Genomic DNA, 14,416 nt, shown 5'->3' on the forward strand with positions numbered 1-14,416 from the left:
CAGAGAGGAATCTGATGTGAAGGTACTAAAGGTAAAAGGCAGCATTTCTATCAGTACTGGAGGAGGGTAGGAAACTTTGTCCTTAAGTGCTGTTTTTGTTCCCTTTGTCATGCAGTCAATCCAGCAACTAACTTGAGAACCCGACTTCTCCTCTCTTTAGTTTAGATTTGGGGAAATTCCCTGAAAAAAAAAAAAAAAAAAAAAAAAATTTCCTTGAAAATTCACTAGTGTCTGTGTGAGTAAAATGTTCCAACCTTTATTGACTATCGGAAATGCTTAGCTCAGAAATGTGCAGCACTTTAATGAAAGAGTTCTGAATCACTTGAATTTGATCTTCTGTCTGGCCTGGTTGCAGGTTTTACTGCATTTGGTACCTTAAAAAAAATAGCAACAAAACAAATCTAAAATACCAAAATATTTGATTTTTACATCAGAAAAGAAAAAAAAAAATGAACCAACCCAAACCCTTGTTGTGGCTGAGCAGAACGTGCTGCAGCTCCATGCAGTGCTGAGTTACAGTATACAGGCACATGTGTGTGGATTTGTGTATTGATACGCACTGGCATGCTTTTGCTGTACAGGTAATAAAGACGGAGGATGGTTTTTGTGGACTCTTCAAAGGTGAAGAATCCTTGAAGACCAGAAATTCCAACTTACAGAATTTGACATAGGCAAAGTGAGGAGGAAAATTCTTCCTAACCTGTTATAATTAATTAATTCACGGATTCAGTGTTGGTTCGGCCTACAGGAGAAGTGAACTGCAAAGCTTTGAAGATCACTGTATTTGCTGAGGTTGTCCAGGTGGTTGAGCTTGAAGACCTGCAGCGGTCAGACAAATGTGTTGGGGTTACTCACTGCTGTCACTCGTGGTGTTGAAGGAGGGGCTCCATTGGAGGGCTTGCAGCCGTGCAGCCCAGGGACTCCGTGCTGAGTCAGGGTGATGTTACTAGAGTTTGACCAGTGTTGAGGAGGGCAATGTTTTGAAACAACTGCTCCAGAAAGACTGATTGAATGAAGAGAACAAAGCTGGGAAGACGGGTGGGCATTCCTCATTCTTTTCTGCTTTTTGGTGTTTTGCTTAGGGTTCCTTTTCAAAAGAAGATTTCACTGATCAAGACAGTAGAAGACTTTCAGTCCAAGGAAGCACGAGCCAGCTCTTTGAGAAGCACAGGAAGAGCTGCACAGAGATCCCCGAGACCAGAACTGCTTCTGTGCGCTCGTCCAGCATGTCGAAGAAAGGAGACGATCGCTATTTCTACTTCTATTCCACTTGTAAAAAGGTCTGCTTGGGTGTTTTCCTTCATTTCTCCTTCTTTCAGTTCTGAAGTCAAGAGGATGGGGTGGAATAGTTAGAAGTATTACTGATCTTCAGCAAACTTCATAACTAATTGCATTGTGCAAAAGAGCAACTCGCTAAAAATGAGCTCAAAGCATGGCCAGTTCTCAGGTTTCACTAGTTCATTTTCCTCTCTTGGTTTCCATTGGGTTACAGGGAGACAACTGTCCCTTCAGGCACTGTGAAGCCGCTTTGGGCAATGAAACCACCTGCAGGCTGTGGAAGGAGGGCCGCTGCTTCAGGAATGACTGCAGGTTCAGGCACATGGAGATCAGTGTGAGTGTTGGCTCCTCAGAGTTTATCACCAAACCCACTTCTCATTTCTTTAGGTGGGCTGAATGTGCTTTTGCAGATTAGGTTCATTTGCTTTGAAATGATGATGGTTCCTATTGTTAAGAGGGGGCTGGGAGGAAGCAGAGGGAAGAGAGCTCAATGGCATTGGTATATCATAGCAGAATATTCTTGTAGTAGATACCAACAGTGTTCTCTCAACAGTTGCTAAAGAACCACATCATTCAGACAAGCATTCTGCAAGGTGTGTTAGTTTAACCCCTTCTAAACTGGTGTCCTCACCCACAGAATGCTAGAAAAGCTCATTGAGCCTGGTGCTCCCAGCCTACGCATGCTTCAGAGTGGTGTTTGAGTGCTGCTTTGTGGCAGTCTGCTCACTGGCACCATCTGGAGCTCAGTCTCCCTTTGCAGATCTTAGGTCCACGTTACCATCAGCTTTTCTTCCTTTCCGTCTGCAGAAATTTCGCAGCATGATTTCCTGCTACTGGGAGAACCAGCCAGGAGGCTGCCAGAAATCCAACTGTGCCTTCCATCACACCAAGGGACGTTACCTCAATGGGGTTTTCTTTCCACCAAGCCAAAGTGAGTTTGTCTTTTTTAGGAATGAAAGATTAACTCTATTACTCACAGGTGGGTATAGTGTCATAAAGAATGCCAGATAACGTTCACTTGTGAGCTGATAGATAGGTGCACAGCTGAACTTTGTGCGCTTCTGATACTCAGTTTTTTCTTGCATGCTCAGCTTCTCTCTGCTCCTGTGGCCTTTGCCTTGCTGGTTGTGTTCCTGCAATTAAGCTTTTTCTGGGTGTCAGGGAGATGAATGTTGTGTAGGGGGGGATTTCTTTGTTCACAGAGAAGCCATTTGGATGGGCAAGTGGAGACTCAGCATTTATCTGTGTGGGTTTTCAGCCTTGCCTGCCATCTTTGTGCAGTGGTTGTAAGGTTAGGATCAAAGTTTTAAATTGATCCTTTTCTTCCTGTAGCTATGCTGCCAAGTCCACCAGAGTCTGCAGGTGACGATCCGAATGCAGCTCAGATAACAGTGCAGCAGAGCAAGCTTTCCGTGCAGTCCGATCCCTCTCCACAGTTGATGGAAGTGATGCAAATGGAAAACAAAGAGAGTGTCCCAAGCTCTACACATCCTCCCGTTTTAATCAAAGCTGCAGATGATGACAAAGGTGATGATGGTGAGTGTGGTTGCTTTTCCCGGTTCTTTACTAGTTACTCTATTCACTTAGGCTGCTTCTATGGGTTTACCAGGTAAGTATAGCTGTTAAAATAAGGAACCTGTCTGTAATCACTTCCATTTGTACTTAAGAATATTAACTGTGGGCTGCCAATTAACTCCAAAGCAATTTGTTGTAAAAACACAACAGAACATAGGGTTGCTGAATAGACTCAGCTATTGTTCCTACCTCGTATCTTCATGTGCCTTTCAGATTAGGAAGGTAAACTCCTTTGTTTACTTCATTAGAGCAAGATGAGGCCACAGCATGGAGTTTAAGTGCCTGTATGTGCATCTTTTCAACCACTGGTTAAAGCCACATTGTTGATAGAGGAATCATGTGGATGGGTTAAAGTAAGGGATAAAGCCTACTTTTAATATCCAGAAGGATGAAAGGAGGGTATCAGACAGACATCAGGTCCATGGTGCTCTTAGCTGTGGGGAGAGCTGACAGGGTTTGTTCTGCATGCTTCTGAGCAGGAGGCAGTTTGCAGAGCTGTGGTCCTCAGCGTGTGCCTCTGTCCTTCAGTCTCATTCACTGCTCTGTGTTCCCAGATGACAGTCTGAATGCTGGAATAAAAACACTTGAAGAAATCAAACTGAAGAAACAAAAGGATAAAACCAAACAACAAAGTGGTGAGTTCATATGCCCTACTTTGTTATCCTTCTGATAATACTCAGATAGCTGGCACTGTGTTGGGGAATAGAGCCGTTCACAGAAGTGAACCTTTATCTTGCACTGCTGGTTTTGGAGTAGCAGTTGCTGGTGGCTGGGTGCTCCATGAGAGATAGACTTTTTTGTGGTTAACTGTTCTAAAATCTTTCTCCAAAGGAATTAGCTTAGGAATGTTGTTGTTTTCTCTCTGTAGCTGTTGTCAGTGGCCTTCCGCTGAAACGCAGCCTGGCAGAAAGGCTGGAGAAGAAGATCAAGATTGACAGAGCACCAAGGAGAGGTAAATGGTTGTCTGTGTTTGCTGCACAGATTCTCTAGGCTTTCTGCTTATTCTTTCCTGGGTGCGTTGTTGTTGGGAACACGCATATTCTGTAATATTATGTCAAATCTGAAAACCTAAGCTCTCGTTGGACTCTCATTTAATCATTATGCTTCTCCTTTCTTGATGATGGCAGAGAAGGATGCCAAGCCAGCAGGGGAGATCCATGTCAAAACTCTGGAAGAGATCCGTCTTGAGAGAGCGAATCAGCGAGGAGAAACCCCAGCTGCCCCCCAGGCAGAAGGGTGCTGTAAGGTGGAGGATCCCAGCTCCGGGGTGAGGCCTTCTCCTGCAGTTCGCATCAAAACCTCGGAAGCCCTGGCTGAACGGAAACACAAACAACTGGAGGAAGAGAAGCAAAAAGTAGAAGAGCTTCTTACTGAGAAGAGAGCTAAGGGTAAATGGAAGAAGAAGAGAATTTTCCCTCCACCTGAGCCTGATAAAGTGAAACTGGAAGAGCCACCGCGTAAAATCAAGCGATTGGAAGAAGTGCATATTAAAAGCTTGGAAGAAATTAAGCAGGAGAAAGCCCTGCGGATGCAGCAGATGGCAAAGCCAGCAGGTAACGAGGTGCTTCACTGTCTGCTCTGCTGAAGTGCTTCCCCTGTCAAGCAAATGGAGTTTGCTTAGAATTGCCTGGGCTGTTTCTTACAACATGCAAAGGCAGGAAGTGCCAGGATGTTCATCCATCATCCATGTGTTTTTCCATCGAATCCATGGTGTCTGCCTGCTTCATTCTGGAAAATTCATTTGCTGTGAGGTTTTGTAGTTCAGTTTCTCCTGTACTTTCTTTCTGCCATGGTTTTGGTGTGGCATGTTCTGTGTGTTGATGCCAAGGTTGCCTTCATCTTTGGCTTGTATTGCTTAGTTTGATATGTAAATGTATTTGAAAAGCATGGATTGATTCCTCAGCATGGGGGCCAACCTCTGTCAGAAAGGTCAGGGGGGTGAGTTATTCATTGGGGAGGTGAGAGAGGCTTTGTGAAGAGACAGCATGTGAAGGAGGGAAGAGCTTGGATACTGTATGGACCGCGTGATGCCGCCTCTGTCTGTGCTTTGTTATTGAATGTGAGGAAATAAGCACATGGAGGAAACACTGGCACTCAGGTTTCTTTCTATGCTTGCTGTTGACCAAGTGATTTTCTTTTTCTTTGTTTCAAAGCACCTGGAAGAGAAGAGGAAAAGACTGTGGAATGGAACAGGGCTGCTCCCAAAGCTGTCTCTGCACCCGCAGAGGTGAGTCCCTTCTGAAGATGGACACATTGACACAATTTCTTCACATGTTCTCATGTCTCACTGCTCACCATGTGCCACCATCATGAGTGCATTCCTACCTTCCTGCCTTTGGTGAAGAGCTGCAGCCACGTTTCACAATCCTGGTACTTTCAATGGCTTTCCCAGACAGCTTTGCACTCCTCAAACTCAGAATTGATCTGATTAGATCTGGCAGAGAGGCAGTAACCCGTTTTTAAAACATCTCTAATCTGATTTCCTTTATATGCTCCCCCTGGTGTTTATTCTTATTTTGCACTTACTTTATTTCTTTTTAGCCCTCGGATCAGAGTACACCAAATTCTAGAGCTCAAGCAAAGAGCCTTGAGGGGACAATAAAGGAGAAGCTACAGCTGAGACAACCGGAGAAGCTGAAGAAGGAAGTGGCTGCTGTGCCGGCTGCTGCTGAAGAAACAGTCAAAGGTAAAAGTGCAGAGCTTAGCAGTCCTGAATCCACCCTTCATGTTCAGCTTATCAGCTTGCAAAGGCCTAAGTGAAATCTCAGCACGGTGGGCAACAGCATTGCCAGGGAAATCATCAGCCCAACCTCAGGAGCAGAGAACTATGAATGAGTGTTGAGTGTGAGGTGGTCCTCGGAAGTAAAGGGACCTGAGCGCTCATGGTGGGTGCGTGCCTTTGCTTAGTGCTAGAAAGGGAAATGCTTATTTTCTTAGTTCACTTGTGTTCCTTCCAGCCAGACTTCAGCTTGAGAACGAGGGACAGACAGTGGCACTGGGCTGCAGACTTACCTGTGTGATAAACCCCTGGATGTATTTTGTGGGTCTGTTGTGGCTTGCACAGCGTCTGGTTGCACACTCTTGTCTGTAGCTGCTGCTTTTTCCTTTCTCTAGAGGGACCATGTATTGCTTTCTCCTGCTGTATGGCTGTTTCCCTTGTCTGGGTTATAATATGGTGTAGCTGTGCAGTTTCTTTGTTCCTTTGGTGAGACTGTTGGTATGCAGCACTCACTGTGGAAGATACTGCTGAGATTTGTGGAAAGAGCAATGTAATTTTGCTGGCCAGATGTATTTAACTGTGGAGAAGAGCTGTGGGAATGACAGGACAACCTGGACTCATCTCAAGGCACAACTGTACCAGCTCTCTCTTCTTCCTGTAGCCAAAAGCAAGGTGTGTGTGAAGCCCTCGGATGGGAAAGCCAGCAGCCCCATAAAGAGAGCAAGGAAGCGGAAGGCTGCTGAGATCTCTCATTCTGCTGTGGCAGCTGTGAATCCTCGGAGAAGCACTGAAGAAGAGGAGCCTCCAGCTAAAAAGGCTAAAATAGCAGCTTTGGTAAGGAGGGGAGGAAGCGTCAGTGCTGTCCTGGTCAGGCTTACTGTTAATGTCCTTCAGGAGCCCCTTGGCCCCATGTTGGGTTAAGGCTCAGCAGTGCTGAAGGAGAAGTGCTGCAGAGGAAGGATCTCCTGAGCAATCATTGACTTTGTCTTCCTTCTTCCCAGACTGCTGCTCCAGCCCTGCCGAAGGTCAGCCTGCTCACCAAGGCTGTAGAAGATGACACTGAAAAGTTCATCTCGGAACTCTTAGAGGAAATGGAAGGACAATATGACTTGGAGCTGGAGAAGGATGTGGATGAACTCCATCGTGAACTTTCTGAGATGACTGACAGTATATCTGAGTAGTCTTATAGCATATATATATATATAAATAAATATTTTAAAAGGCTTCACAATGAGTCTTAAAGCACAGCTGAACTGGTAAAAGATTGGCAGACTGCATTCCACTGTCCTGAGTTTTCCTGCTGGTCAGAGTTGAGGTCCTGTGCATCCATTCCCTGATCTAGGTTGGCTCCTTTCAGCAGCAAGAGGACAAAGCAGTTCTGTGACAGCCCAGAAGGACGTCCATCTGTGTGCTGCAGTGCCTGGCAATTGATCTCCTGATCCAGTGACGCTCTGAAGGCTTCAACCTCAAGCTCCTTCCTTCCTCCTCCCTTGGCCATGCTCAGCATTGGGTGCAGCTGGAAGCTTCTTCAGTGCTCCCATTTCTTGGGTAGCCCCTATGTCTACCTTGGAGTTCTGCCAGCTCTTGAGTTTTTTTGGTGTATGCTTTTGTTTTTGACTTGAATCCTTTAAGGCAACTTAATGATGATGTGGGGGTGGGAGGGAGCAGAATTATTCTGGTGTTTTGGACCAAATGTGCCACCAATGATGGGGGGTGCTCCCTGCCTTCCAGTTATCAGCAGTGATGCAGCAGCAGTGTGAGAAGCGGGAGATGCACGCCACAGCTGCGCTATTCCCTCCTTTCCCTTTTTCTGGACTTCCAGTGCTGTTTGCTGGCAGAGCGCGATGCTGTGCTGATGATTTCTGGAAGCCAACACGTGTGCGCTTCACTTGTCTCAGTTCAGTGTGCAGCCATCCCAGCCCTGCTGTGGGCACAGTGCAGCCCTGGCCCTGCTGGAGGACGCCGTGGTGACTCTGTGCTTCAGCAGGGTATTGAGTGGTTTTCTGCTGCCTCTGGGTGGAACTGTGCCCATGTCGTGTCTGCCATTGTTACTGTAAATATTTTATCCTTTCCTTTTGTATTTGCCTTTTATTTAAGATATTGTATGAACATAGTCAGGCTCCTCTGTTTGTGCCGGCGGCTCTCAGCTGTGTTTTTAAATAAACCTGGCACAGGACAGCAGTGCGGTACGTCTGCCTGCAGCTCTTGGAGGGAGCAGGAGGGGAGCCAGGAGTGCTGCTCCAACAACATCCTGGTGCTGCTGCCACCAGGGTTACTGCTGTGCTGCTGTTATGAGCTCCATGGAAGAGATGAGCTCCAGCACGGCCTCCTCTCACTTATTTGGTTCTGAAGCCTTCAGTTGCTATTGGCCGTGGCACATTCCATGCAGTGTGAATCTCTCTAACAGACATAACTGTATCAGTGGAATTGTGGGGGCTGGGAGGGAGGACACAGTGCTGCTGAGAGCAGGGCCAGGCAGCCCAGCATGCTCAGCACCACAGCCAGGTGAGGCTGGCAGTTCAGTTACAGTCTTTGCACTCCCTGTGCTATCTGCACCGCTTTGGCATGAAGACATGACTGGAAAGTTCATCCAGTATTGGGCTGAGCTGTGCTTTCCCCCATAACCCACAGTGCTGCCACAGCCACATTCTGAGGGCAGACAGCCAGCTTCCATAACCAACCATGCACTGAGGCTGAGCTACCCACACCCCACATCCCAACCTGCTCCTCTACAAAACATCTCCACTTTATTCCATACAAATCCCAGAGCATCCCATTCTTCCCATCCTGCAGCGGGGAGCGGAGACAGCCACAGCTCCCCATGTCCCATCGCATCCCACTCCAGCTGCCCTGTGGTCCTCAGTGCTGCAGCAGCCGGCTGTAGGGTCCACCGCGGGTCCTCAGTTCGGTGGGTGTCCCCATCTCAGCCATGGTGTCATGCTCCAGCACCACAACATGGTCTGCCTTCTCCAGCATCCGGGGTTGATGGCTGATGAGCAGCATTGACTGGTCCCCCCTGTTGGGCATTGGGTAGGTTTGTGGCGTGGCATTAAGCTGGTACATTCGGTGTTACACACTGTGTGTGAGTCCCGTCTGATCCCATGTGCGGAGGCACGGTACTTTCACACAGCAGCCTTGATTTGTCGCCGGATCGGGAGGAGACAGCCTTCATGTCAGAAATGTGGACAAATGCTTCTGTTGTCTGAACCGTCTCTTGGCCCTCAGCACAATGATGCGCTGCCTTTCCAACCCTTCACAGCACTGCTAGGTGCCATGTACTGTGCTTTAAGTCTGTTGTACGATGAGTGGCAGCAGAGACTTTCCAAGTGAAATGCTTCATGCTGTAGATAAACAACATCAACAAATACAGCTGGGTTAATGTGGTCGTCTTCCTGTGGCATATTAGTTGAAGCAAAAAAGAAAATCCCCATCCCTTCTTGCTGGTGCTCTTGGCCACCCCCAGGAAGGGCTGAAAAGCTCTTCCAGGTCCTTTCCTTTGAGCCTTTGCTGCAGAGGGTCCCCACAGATTCCATTCCAAGATCTCCCTAAGCCTCCCTGTTTCCTACAGCTGTAGGCACTGATCCTAAAACAGCTGGGCTCTGTTTCCAGCTTGTGGGACCCCAGGAGTTCCTCACACCATCTTCTGCAAAGCCAGAGCTGCCCACAGTCCCCCACAGCCACTCTTCCCACTACATACGTCAGGGTGCGGATGCAGTGCGCTGAGTCCCAGATGTCCCCGTACTTTGATGTACGACGTTGACACGGTGAACACCAACCCCGTGTGGCTGCAGTACTTGATGGAAACAACATTATTTGGGTGACCCTTGAGGGAAGCAATTTCCTGACCCATCACCAAGTTCCACATCTTACAGCTCCGGTCTGTAGGAAGAAGAACGTGACTGAGAGAGTTGGGCTGGGGAGTTCCTCCGTGGCGTGGAGGCACCGACTCCTTCCCAAGCGCTGCCTCCCACCACCCACAGCTCCACTCCAGGGCAATGGAGCCAGCCTGCTCCAGCACCTGGACATCAGAAGGCAGGGACAGGGGAGCAGCCCAGAAGGAGCCATCCCTGCCATGCACCCCAATTCCCCACGCCAGCCTGGGGAGATCTATGAGAATAGCGCATAAAAAGCCAGCAGCCCCCACACCTGTTCTGTCCAACATATACCTGCTTAGGCAGTGAAAAGCAGTTCATCGGTGGCATCCAGGCAGAGCACAGGCTTGGTGTGTCCTTCTGCCACAGAGTCGCACTGCAGTGGGGCTGTCCGGGCATTCTTGGTGCCACCCACTGGATTAATGATGACCCCTGCATGGGAAAGAAAGATGGTGGGGTAGGTATGTGGAAAGGCACAGCACTGTAAGGTCCTACAGGCATGGGAAAGCACGAGCTGCCTCACCGCCAAGCATCTTCCACTTCCTGGTAGGGCAATGGGCCCCTCCATCTGAACTCAGGCATATCTGAGCAATCATCTTCATGTTAAACCTTGGCATCTCCCCACTAGCAGCCCCTGCCTAACGGCTCTGCCCAGGTGACACAGACTGTGAGACGTGATGCTCACGGCCTCTGCTCTGAGCCAGGAAACTCAGCTCATTGGACCTCAGCTCAGTTGAGGACAAACTGCACTTTCTCCATCCTGAAGCTCTGCCAGGAACGTTTCATTAGACCAATTTCATGGCAGTTCCGTCAAGCTGCCAGCCAGCCTGTGGTTGGCAAAGTTTGGAAACGGAGCTGTGCTCCTTTTAAACCCAAAAGGATGACAGGGGGCAGCACTGGCATTTGCACCCAGCACCCTGTCCCCGATGCTGGCTCAGAGGATCCATCCTCACCAAACCTTCCAAGGGACGCCCTGCAGGCACCTCATCCCTCCGGCCACAGCATCTGCCAATCACTTCCACATCACAGTGTTCAGAACACTGAGGTCCAGCAGCCCCACTGCTGCAGTCCTGAGCTATGTGGACACCAGCAGCTCTTTCCTGCTGGCATTCCAAGCGCTGCCTGGGGCTCTGAGCTATGCTAAATCTTTTCCTATGAGTAGGCAAAACAAGGCAGGAGGCTGGAGAAGGGCAGGCCCAGGGCTGCATGAGGTCTGCATTAGTCAGGAGGGTGAAGGTAAGCTCATTAATTCGGGTTTCGAAGTCACACGCGTGCGATCTCTTTCTCAATTAGCAGCTTTGCTCACACATTCAGCAGCCCTCCTCTGACCCCTAGTGTTCCTACTGGTCTCGAAGTGACACCGAGACCAAAGGGAAATCCCGGCTCTCCAGGGTGAGATGCGATCAGAGCAAAAAGCTCAAGGTGACAAAGCACACACGCGTCTGGTGCCGTGTATCCAGTGGTTGCTGAGAGCAGAGCACCCATCAGCACCAGAGGTGCTCCTAAAGGGCAATGAGAAGGTTGTCCTTGCACTGGGACAAACTCAGGAGCACATTCAGCCCGAGGCTGAGCTCTGCACAGCAGTGACTTGGCTTCTGGGGCAAAGAGCTCTGCTCACACAGGACCCAGCACTGCAGAGATACAGCCAAGAGTGGGGAACGCCTGCACGTGTTTCCCTGGAAGATGCTTGCAAGAAAAACACACTGACAGTGCCCAGTGTTGCTCACCCCAGCATTACAGTCCTGCTGGAGAGCCAGGGATGGGACAGGACATGCTGACAAGAAATGACACAGAGTGTGTGATGAGGACCTCAATCTGCTTATTAAGTGGATAATGCAGAGAGGTCTGGCTGACGGAGCTTCTCACTGTGTGAGTTGGTCAGCATTAGAGAAAGCCAGCATGGAGTTCTGTGAGCTTTTGCAGGGGACGAAGAGGCGCAGAAGCTGCTACCCACCCTTGGTGCTCTTAGAAAGTTAACTGAATCAGCCAAGGAGGAGCGGGAGTTATGGCTAACCTGTTTCCTGCAGGGGTGAACCCCAGAGGTTTGAGACCAAATGAGGTTTGGCAGATGGATGTCACAGACTTCCCAGAGTTTGGGTGTTTCCGTCACTTGCATGTCACAACTGACACATGCAGTGGTTTTCTCTGGGCTGTGGCACAATCTGGACAGACCGCCATGCATTACATAAAAGCAATGTGCATGGCCATCGCTGTCATGGGTGTACCTCATGAGTTAAGACTGACAATGACCCAGCATATAGAAGTGCATGTTTTGGACGCTGGTGCACAGCTTGGGGCATTAAGCATATCTTCAGCATTCCCGGCAGCAGCACCTGCCAGGCTATTATGGAGTGTGCACATCAGACCTTGAAGGGGCGTCTTTGTGCGCTTAAAGAGGGGGGAGGGCTGGAGGGGCCTGAGCTGTGCCCACACGCTCTCCTCCTGCGTTGGAGAATTGGATGGGAGACCATCAGCTGACCGAATGGACACCAATAGGTCAGGTCCTGATCAGACCTGATGGAGGGCCATGGCTCCCAGACCCTATGCCACTCCTCGTCAAGGGCAGGAAACACGTCTGTGTCAGGACCCCAAGTGGGCCCTGCTGGCTGCCGGCACGTTGGGTTAAGCCGGCACCAAATGACGAGCCATCCTGTACACCGTGAGGATCCGAACATCTCAGCACCAGTTTTGGTCAATGTCTCCTTGGTTAATGTCTCCAGTGCAGCCAGTGATTTGACGTCAGCACTGGGCAGCGGCTGCTGGTAACGGCACATGAGACAGCGTTGCTCCCAATGTGCCTGAAGGTCCGAACTGGGAATCCAGCCTTCATGCCGGACTGACTGTTTGTTCACTTGGATCAGAAGGGCCTTCAGGAGCTCCTGCTCATCAGCTCCAATCTCAAACTGTTCCTGTGCCGAAGAAGGAGAATGTGCGGACACTGGTCAGAACTGTGACGCTGTCTGCAAAGCAGGGTAATGATGAGTACCTTTGTTTCCATTTGGTGGCTGCTAAGTGGAATGGATAAATTACAATTGGGACTTACCCTGAGTGCATTACAGTTGCAATATTATTTTCTGTCAGGGCTGTCAAAGTGGTGTCTTTGTTTTGGGTGGGAAATGAGCTCACAGGTCAGTAATTCTGTTGGTTTCTGTCAAATAAGCACTTTGTTTTTCTTTGTTTTAGGGGAGGTGCCTGTGATTCAACTGAATATTGCTGATAAACCTGGAAAACAGGAATCCTCTGTAGGTAAGGGCGGCTTGTGAGCTGCTGTTTGGCTGCCTCCACGTAAATGGGAGAGCACTGCTGAAGCAGGAGGGAGGAAAGTGTGTCGTGGGTCTGTGATGACTCCAAGTGGCACACAAGTGTAGCAGCTGGAAGGTGAATTTGAGAACATACACTTGGAGAAACCAGAGTTTGTGGTTGACTTGTAAAAATCTTTCCAAAGGAATTATCTTAGGAATGTTGTTGTTTTCTCTCTGTAGCTGATGTCAGTGGCCTTCCGCTGAAGCGTAGCCTCGCAGAAAGGCTGGGGAAGAAGATCAAGATTGACAGAGCACCAAGGAGAGGTAAATGGTCATTGGTGTTTGCTGCACAGATTCTCTAGGCTTTCTGCTTATTCTTTCTCAGGAGCGTTGTTGTTGGGAACACGTATATTCTGTAATATTATGACAAATCTGGAAACTTAAGCTCTCGTTGGAATTTCTTGTAATCCTTATGCTTCTCCTTTCTTGATGATGACAGAGAAGGGTGCCAAGCCAGCAGGGGAGATCTGGAAGAAGAGACGACTGGAAGAAGAGAAGCAAAAAGTAGAAGAGGTTCTTACTGAGAAGAGATCTAAGGATAAGCGCAAGAAGAAGAGAATTTTCCCTCCACCTGAGCCTGGTAACGAGAAACTGGAAGAGCCACCGCGTAAAATCAAGCGATTGGAAGAAATGCATATTAAAAGCTTAGAAGAAATCAAGCAGGAGAAAGCCCTGCGGATGCAGCAGGTCGCAAAGCCAGCAGGTAAGGAGGTGCTTCACTGTCTGCTCTGCCAAAGTGCTTCCCCTGTCAAGCAAATGGAGTTTGCTTAGAATTGCCTGGGCTGTTTCTTACAACATGCAAAGGCAACAAGTGCCAGGATGTCCATCCATGTGTTTTTCCAATGAATCTGTGGTGTCTGTCTGCTTTATTCTGGAAAATTCATTCGCTGTGAGGTTTTGTAATTCAGTTTCTCTTGTACATTTTTTTTTCTGCCATGTTTTTGGTGTAGCATGTTCTGTGTGTTGATGCCAAGGTTGCCTTCATCTTTGGCGTGTGTTGCTTAGTTTGATATGTAAATGTATTTGAAAAGCATGGATTGATTCCTCAGCATGGGGGCCAACCTCTGTCAGAAAGGTCAGGGGGGTGAATTATTCATTGGGGAGGTGAGAGAGGCTTTGTGATGAGACAGCATGTGAAGGAGGGAAGAGCTTGGATACTGAATGGACTGCGAGATGTCGCCTCTCTCGTGTTCTTTGTTATTGAATGTGAGGAAATAAGCACATGGAGGAAACACTGGCACTCAGGTTTCTTTCTATGCTTGCTGTTGACCAAGTGATTTTCTTTTTCCTTGTTTTAAAGCACCTGGAAGAGAAGAGGAAAAGACTGTGGAATGGAGCAGGGCTGCTCCCAAAGCTGTCTCTGCACCCGCAGAGGTGAGTCCCTTCTGAAGATGGACACAGTGACACAATTTCTTCACATGTTCTCATGTCTCACTGCTCACCATGTGCCACCATCATGAGTGCATTCCTACCTTCCTGCCTTTGGTTAAGAGCTGCAGCCATGTTTCACAATCCTGATACTTTCAATGGCTTTCCCAGACAGCTTTGCACTCCTCAAACTCAGAATTGATCTGATTGTATCTGGCAGTGAGGCAGTAACCCTGCTGGCACCAGGTACAACATGTGAGGTTAACGTGGGGGGCACTGGATACAAAAAGGCCACAATGGCT

At 48.7% G+C, this 14,416-nt stretch overlaps 1 protein-coding gene and 1 pseudogene across 1 annotated transcript; both read left to right on the top strand.

Annotated features, from left to right (window-relative positions):
* The first annotated feature begins 942 nt into the window (after positions 1 to 942).
* LOC146757135 (zinc finger CCCH domain-containing protein 11A-like) lies at positions 943 to 6,495 on the top strand (annotated as a pseudogene).
* Positions 6,496 to 13,178: 6,683 nt separating this feature from the next.
* On the top strand, positions 13,179 to 14,209 carry LOC146757136 (zinc finger CCCH domain-containing protein 11A-like). Its single transcript, XM_085523324.1, has 2 exons — positions 13,179 to 13,449; positions 14,047 to 14,209. Exons 1-2 carry the CDS (start codon positions 13,179 to 13,181, stop codon positions 14,133 to 14,135), a joined length of 360 nt encoding a protein of 119 aa, XP_085379450.1. The 3' UTR covers positions 14,136 to 14,209.
* The last annotated feature ends 207 nt before the right edge of the window (positions 14,210 to 14,416 follow it).

This window comes from Coturnix japonica, chromosome 24 (assembly GCF_054131305.1).
Source record: "Coturnix japonica strain WE chromosome 24, WE-NBRP24, whole genome shotgun sequence".
In the NCBI taxonomy this organism is placed as follows: domain Eukaryota; kingdom Metazoa; phylum Chordata; class Aves; order Galliformes; family Phasianidae; genus Coturnix; species Coturnix japonica.

Excerpts from the sequence above, each read along its gene's own strand:
- LOC146757136 (XM_085523324.1), top strand. The coding sequence starts at position 13,179 with ATGACAGAGAAGGGTGCCAAGCCAGCAGGGGAGATCTGGAAGAAGAGA. Across the intron at positions 13,450-14,046 it reads GCAGGTCGCAAAGCCAGCAG|CACCTGGAAGAGAAGAGGAA; the intron begins GTAAGGAGGTGC and ends CTTGTTTTAAAG.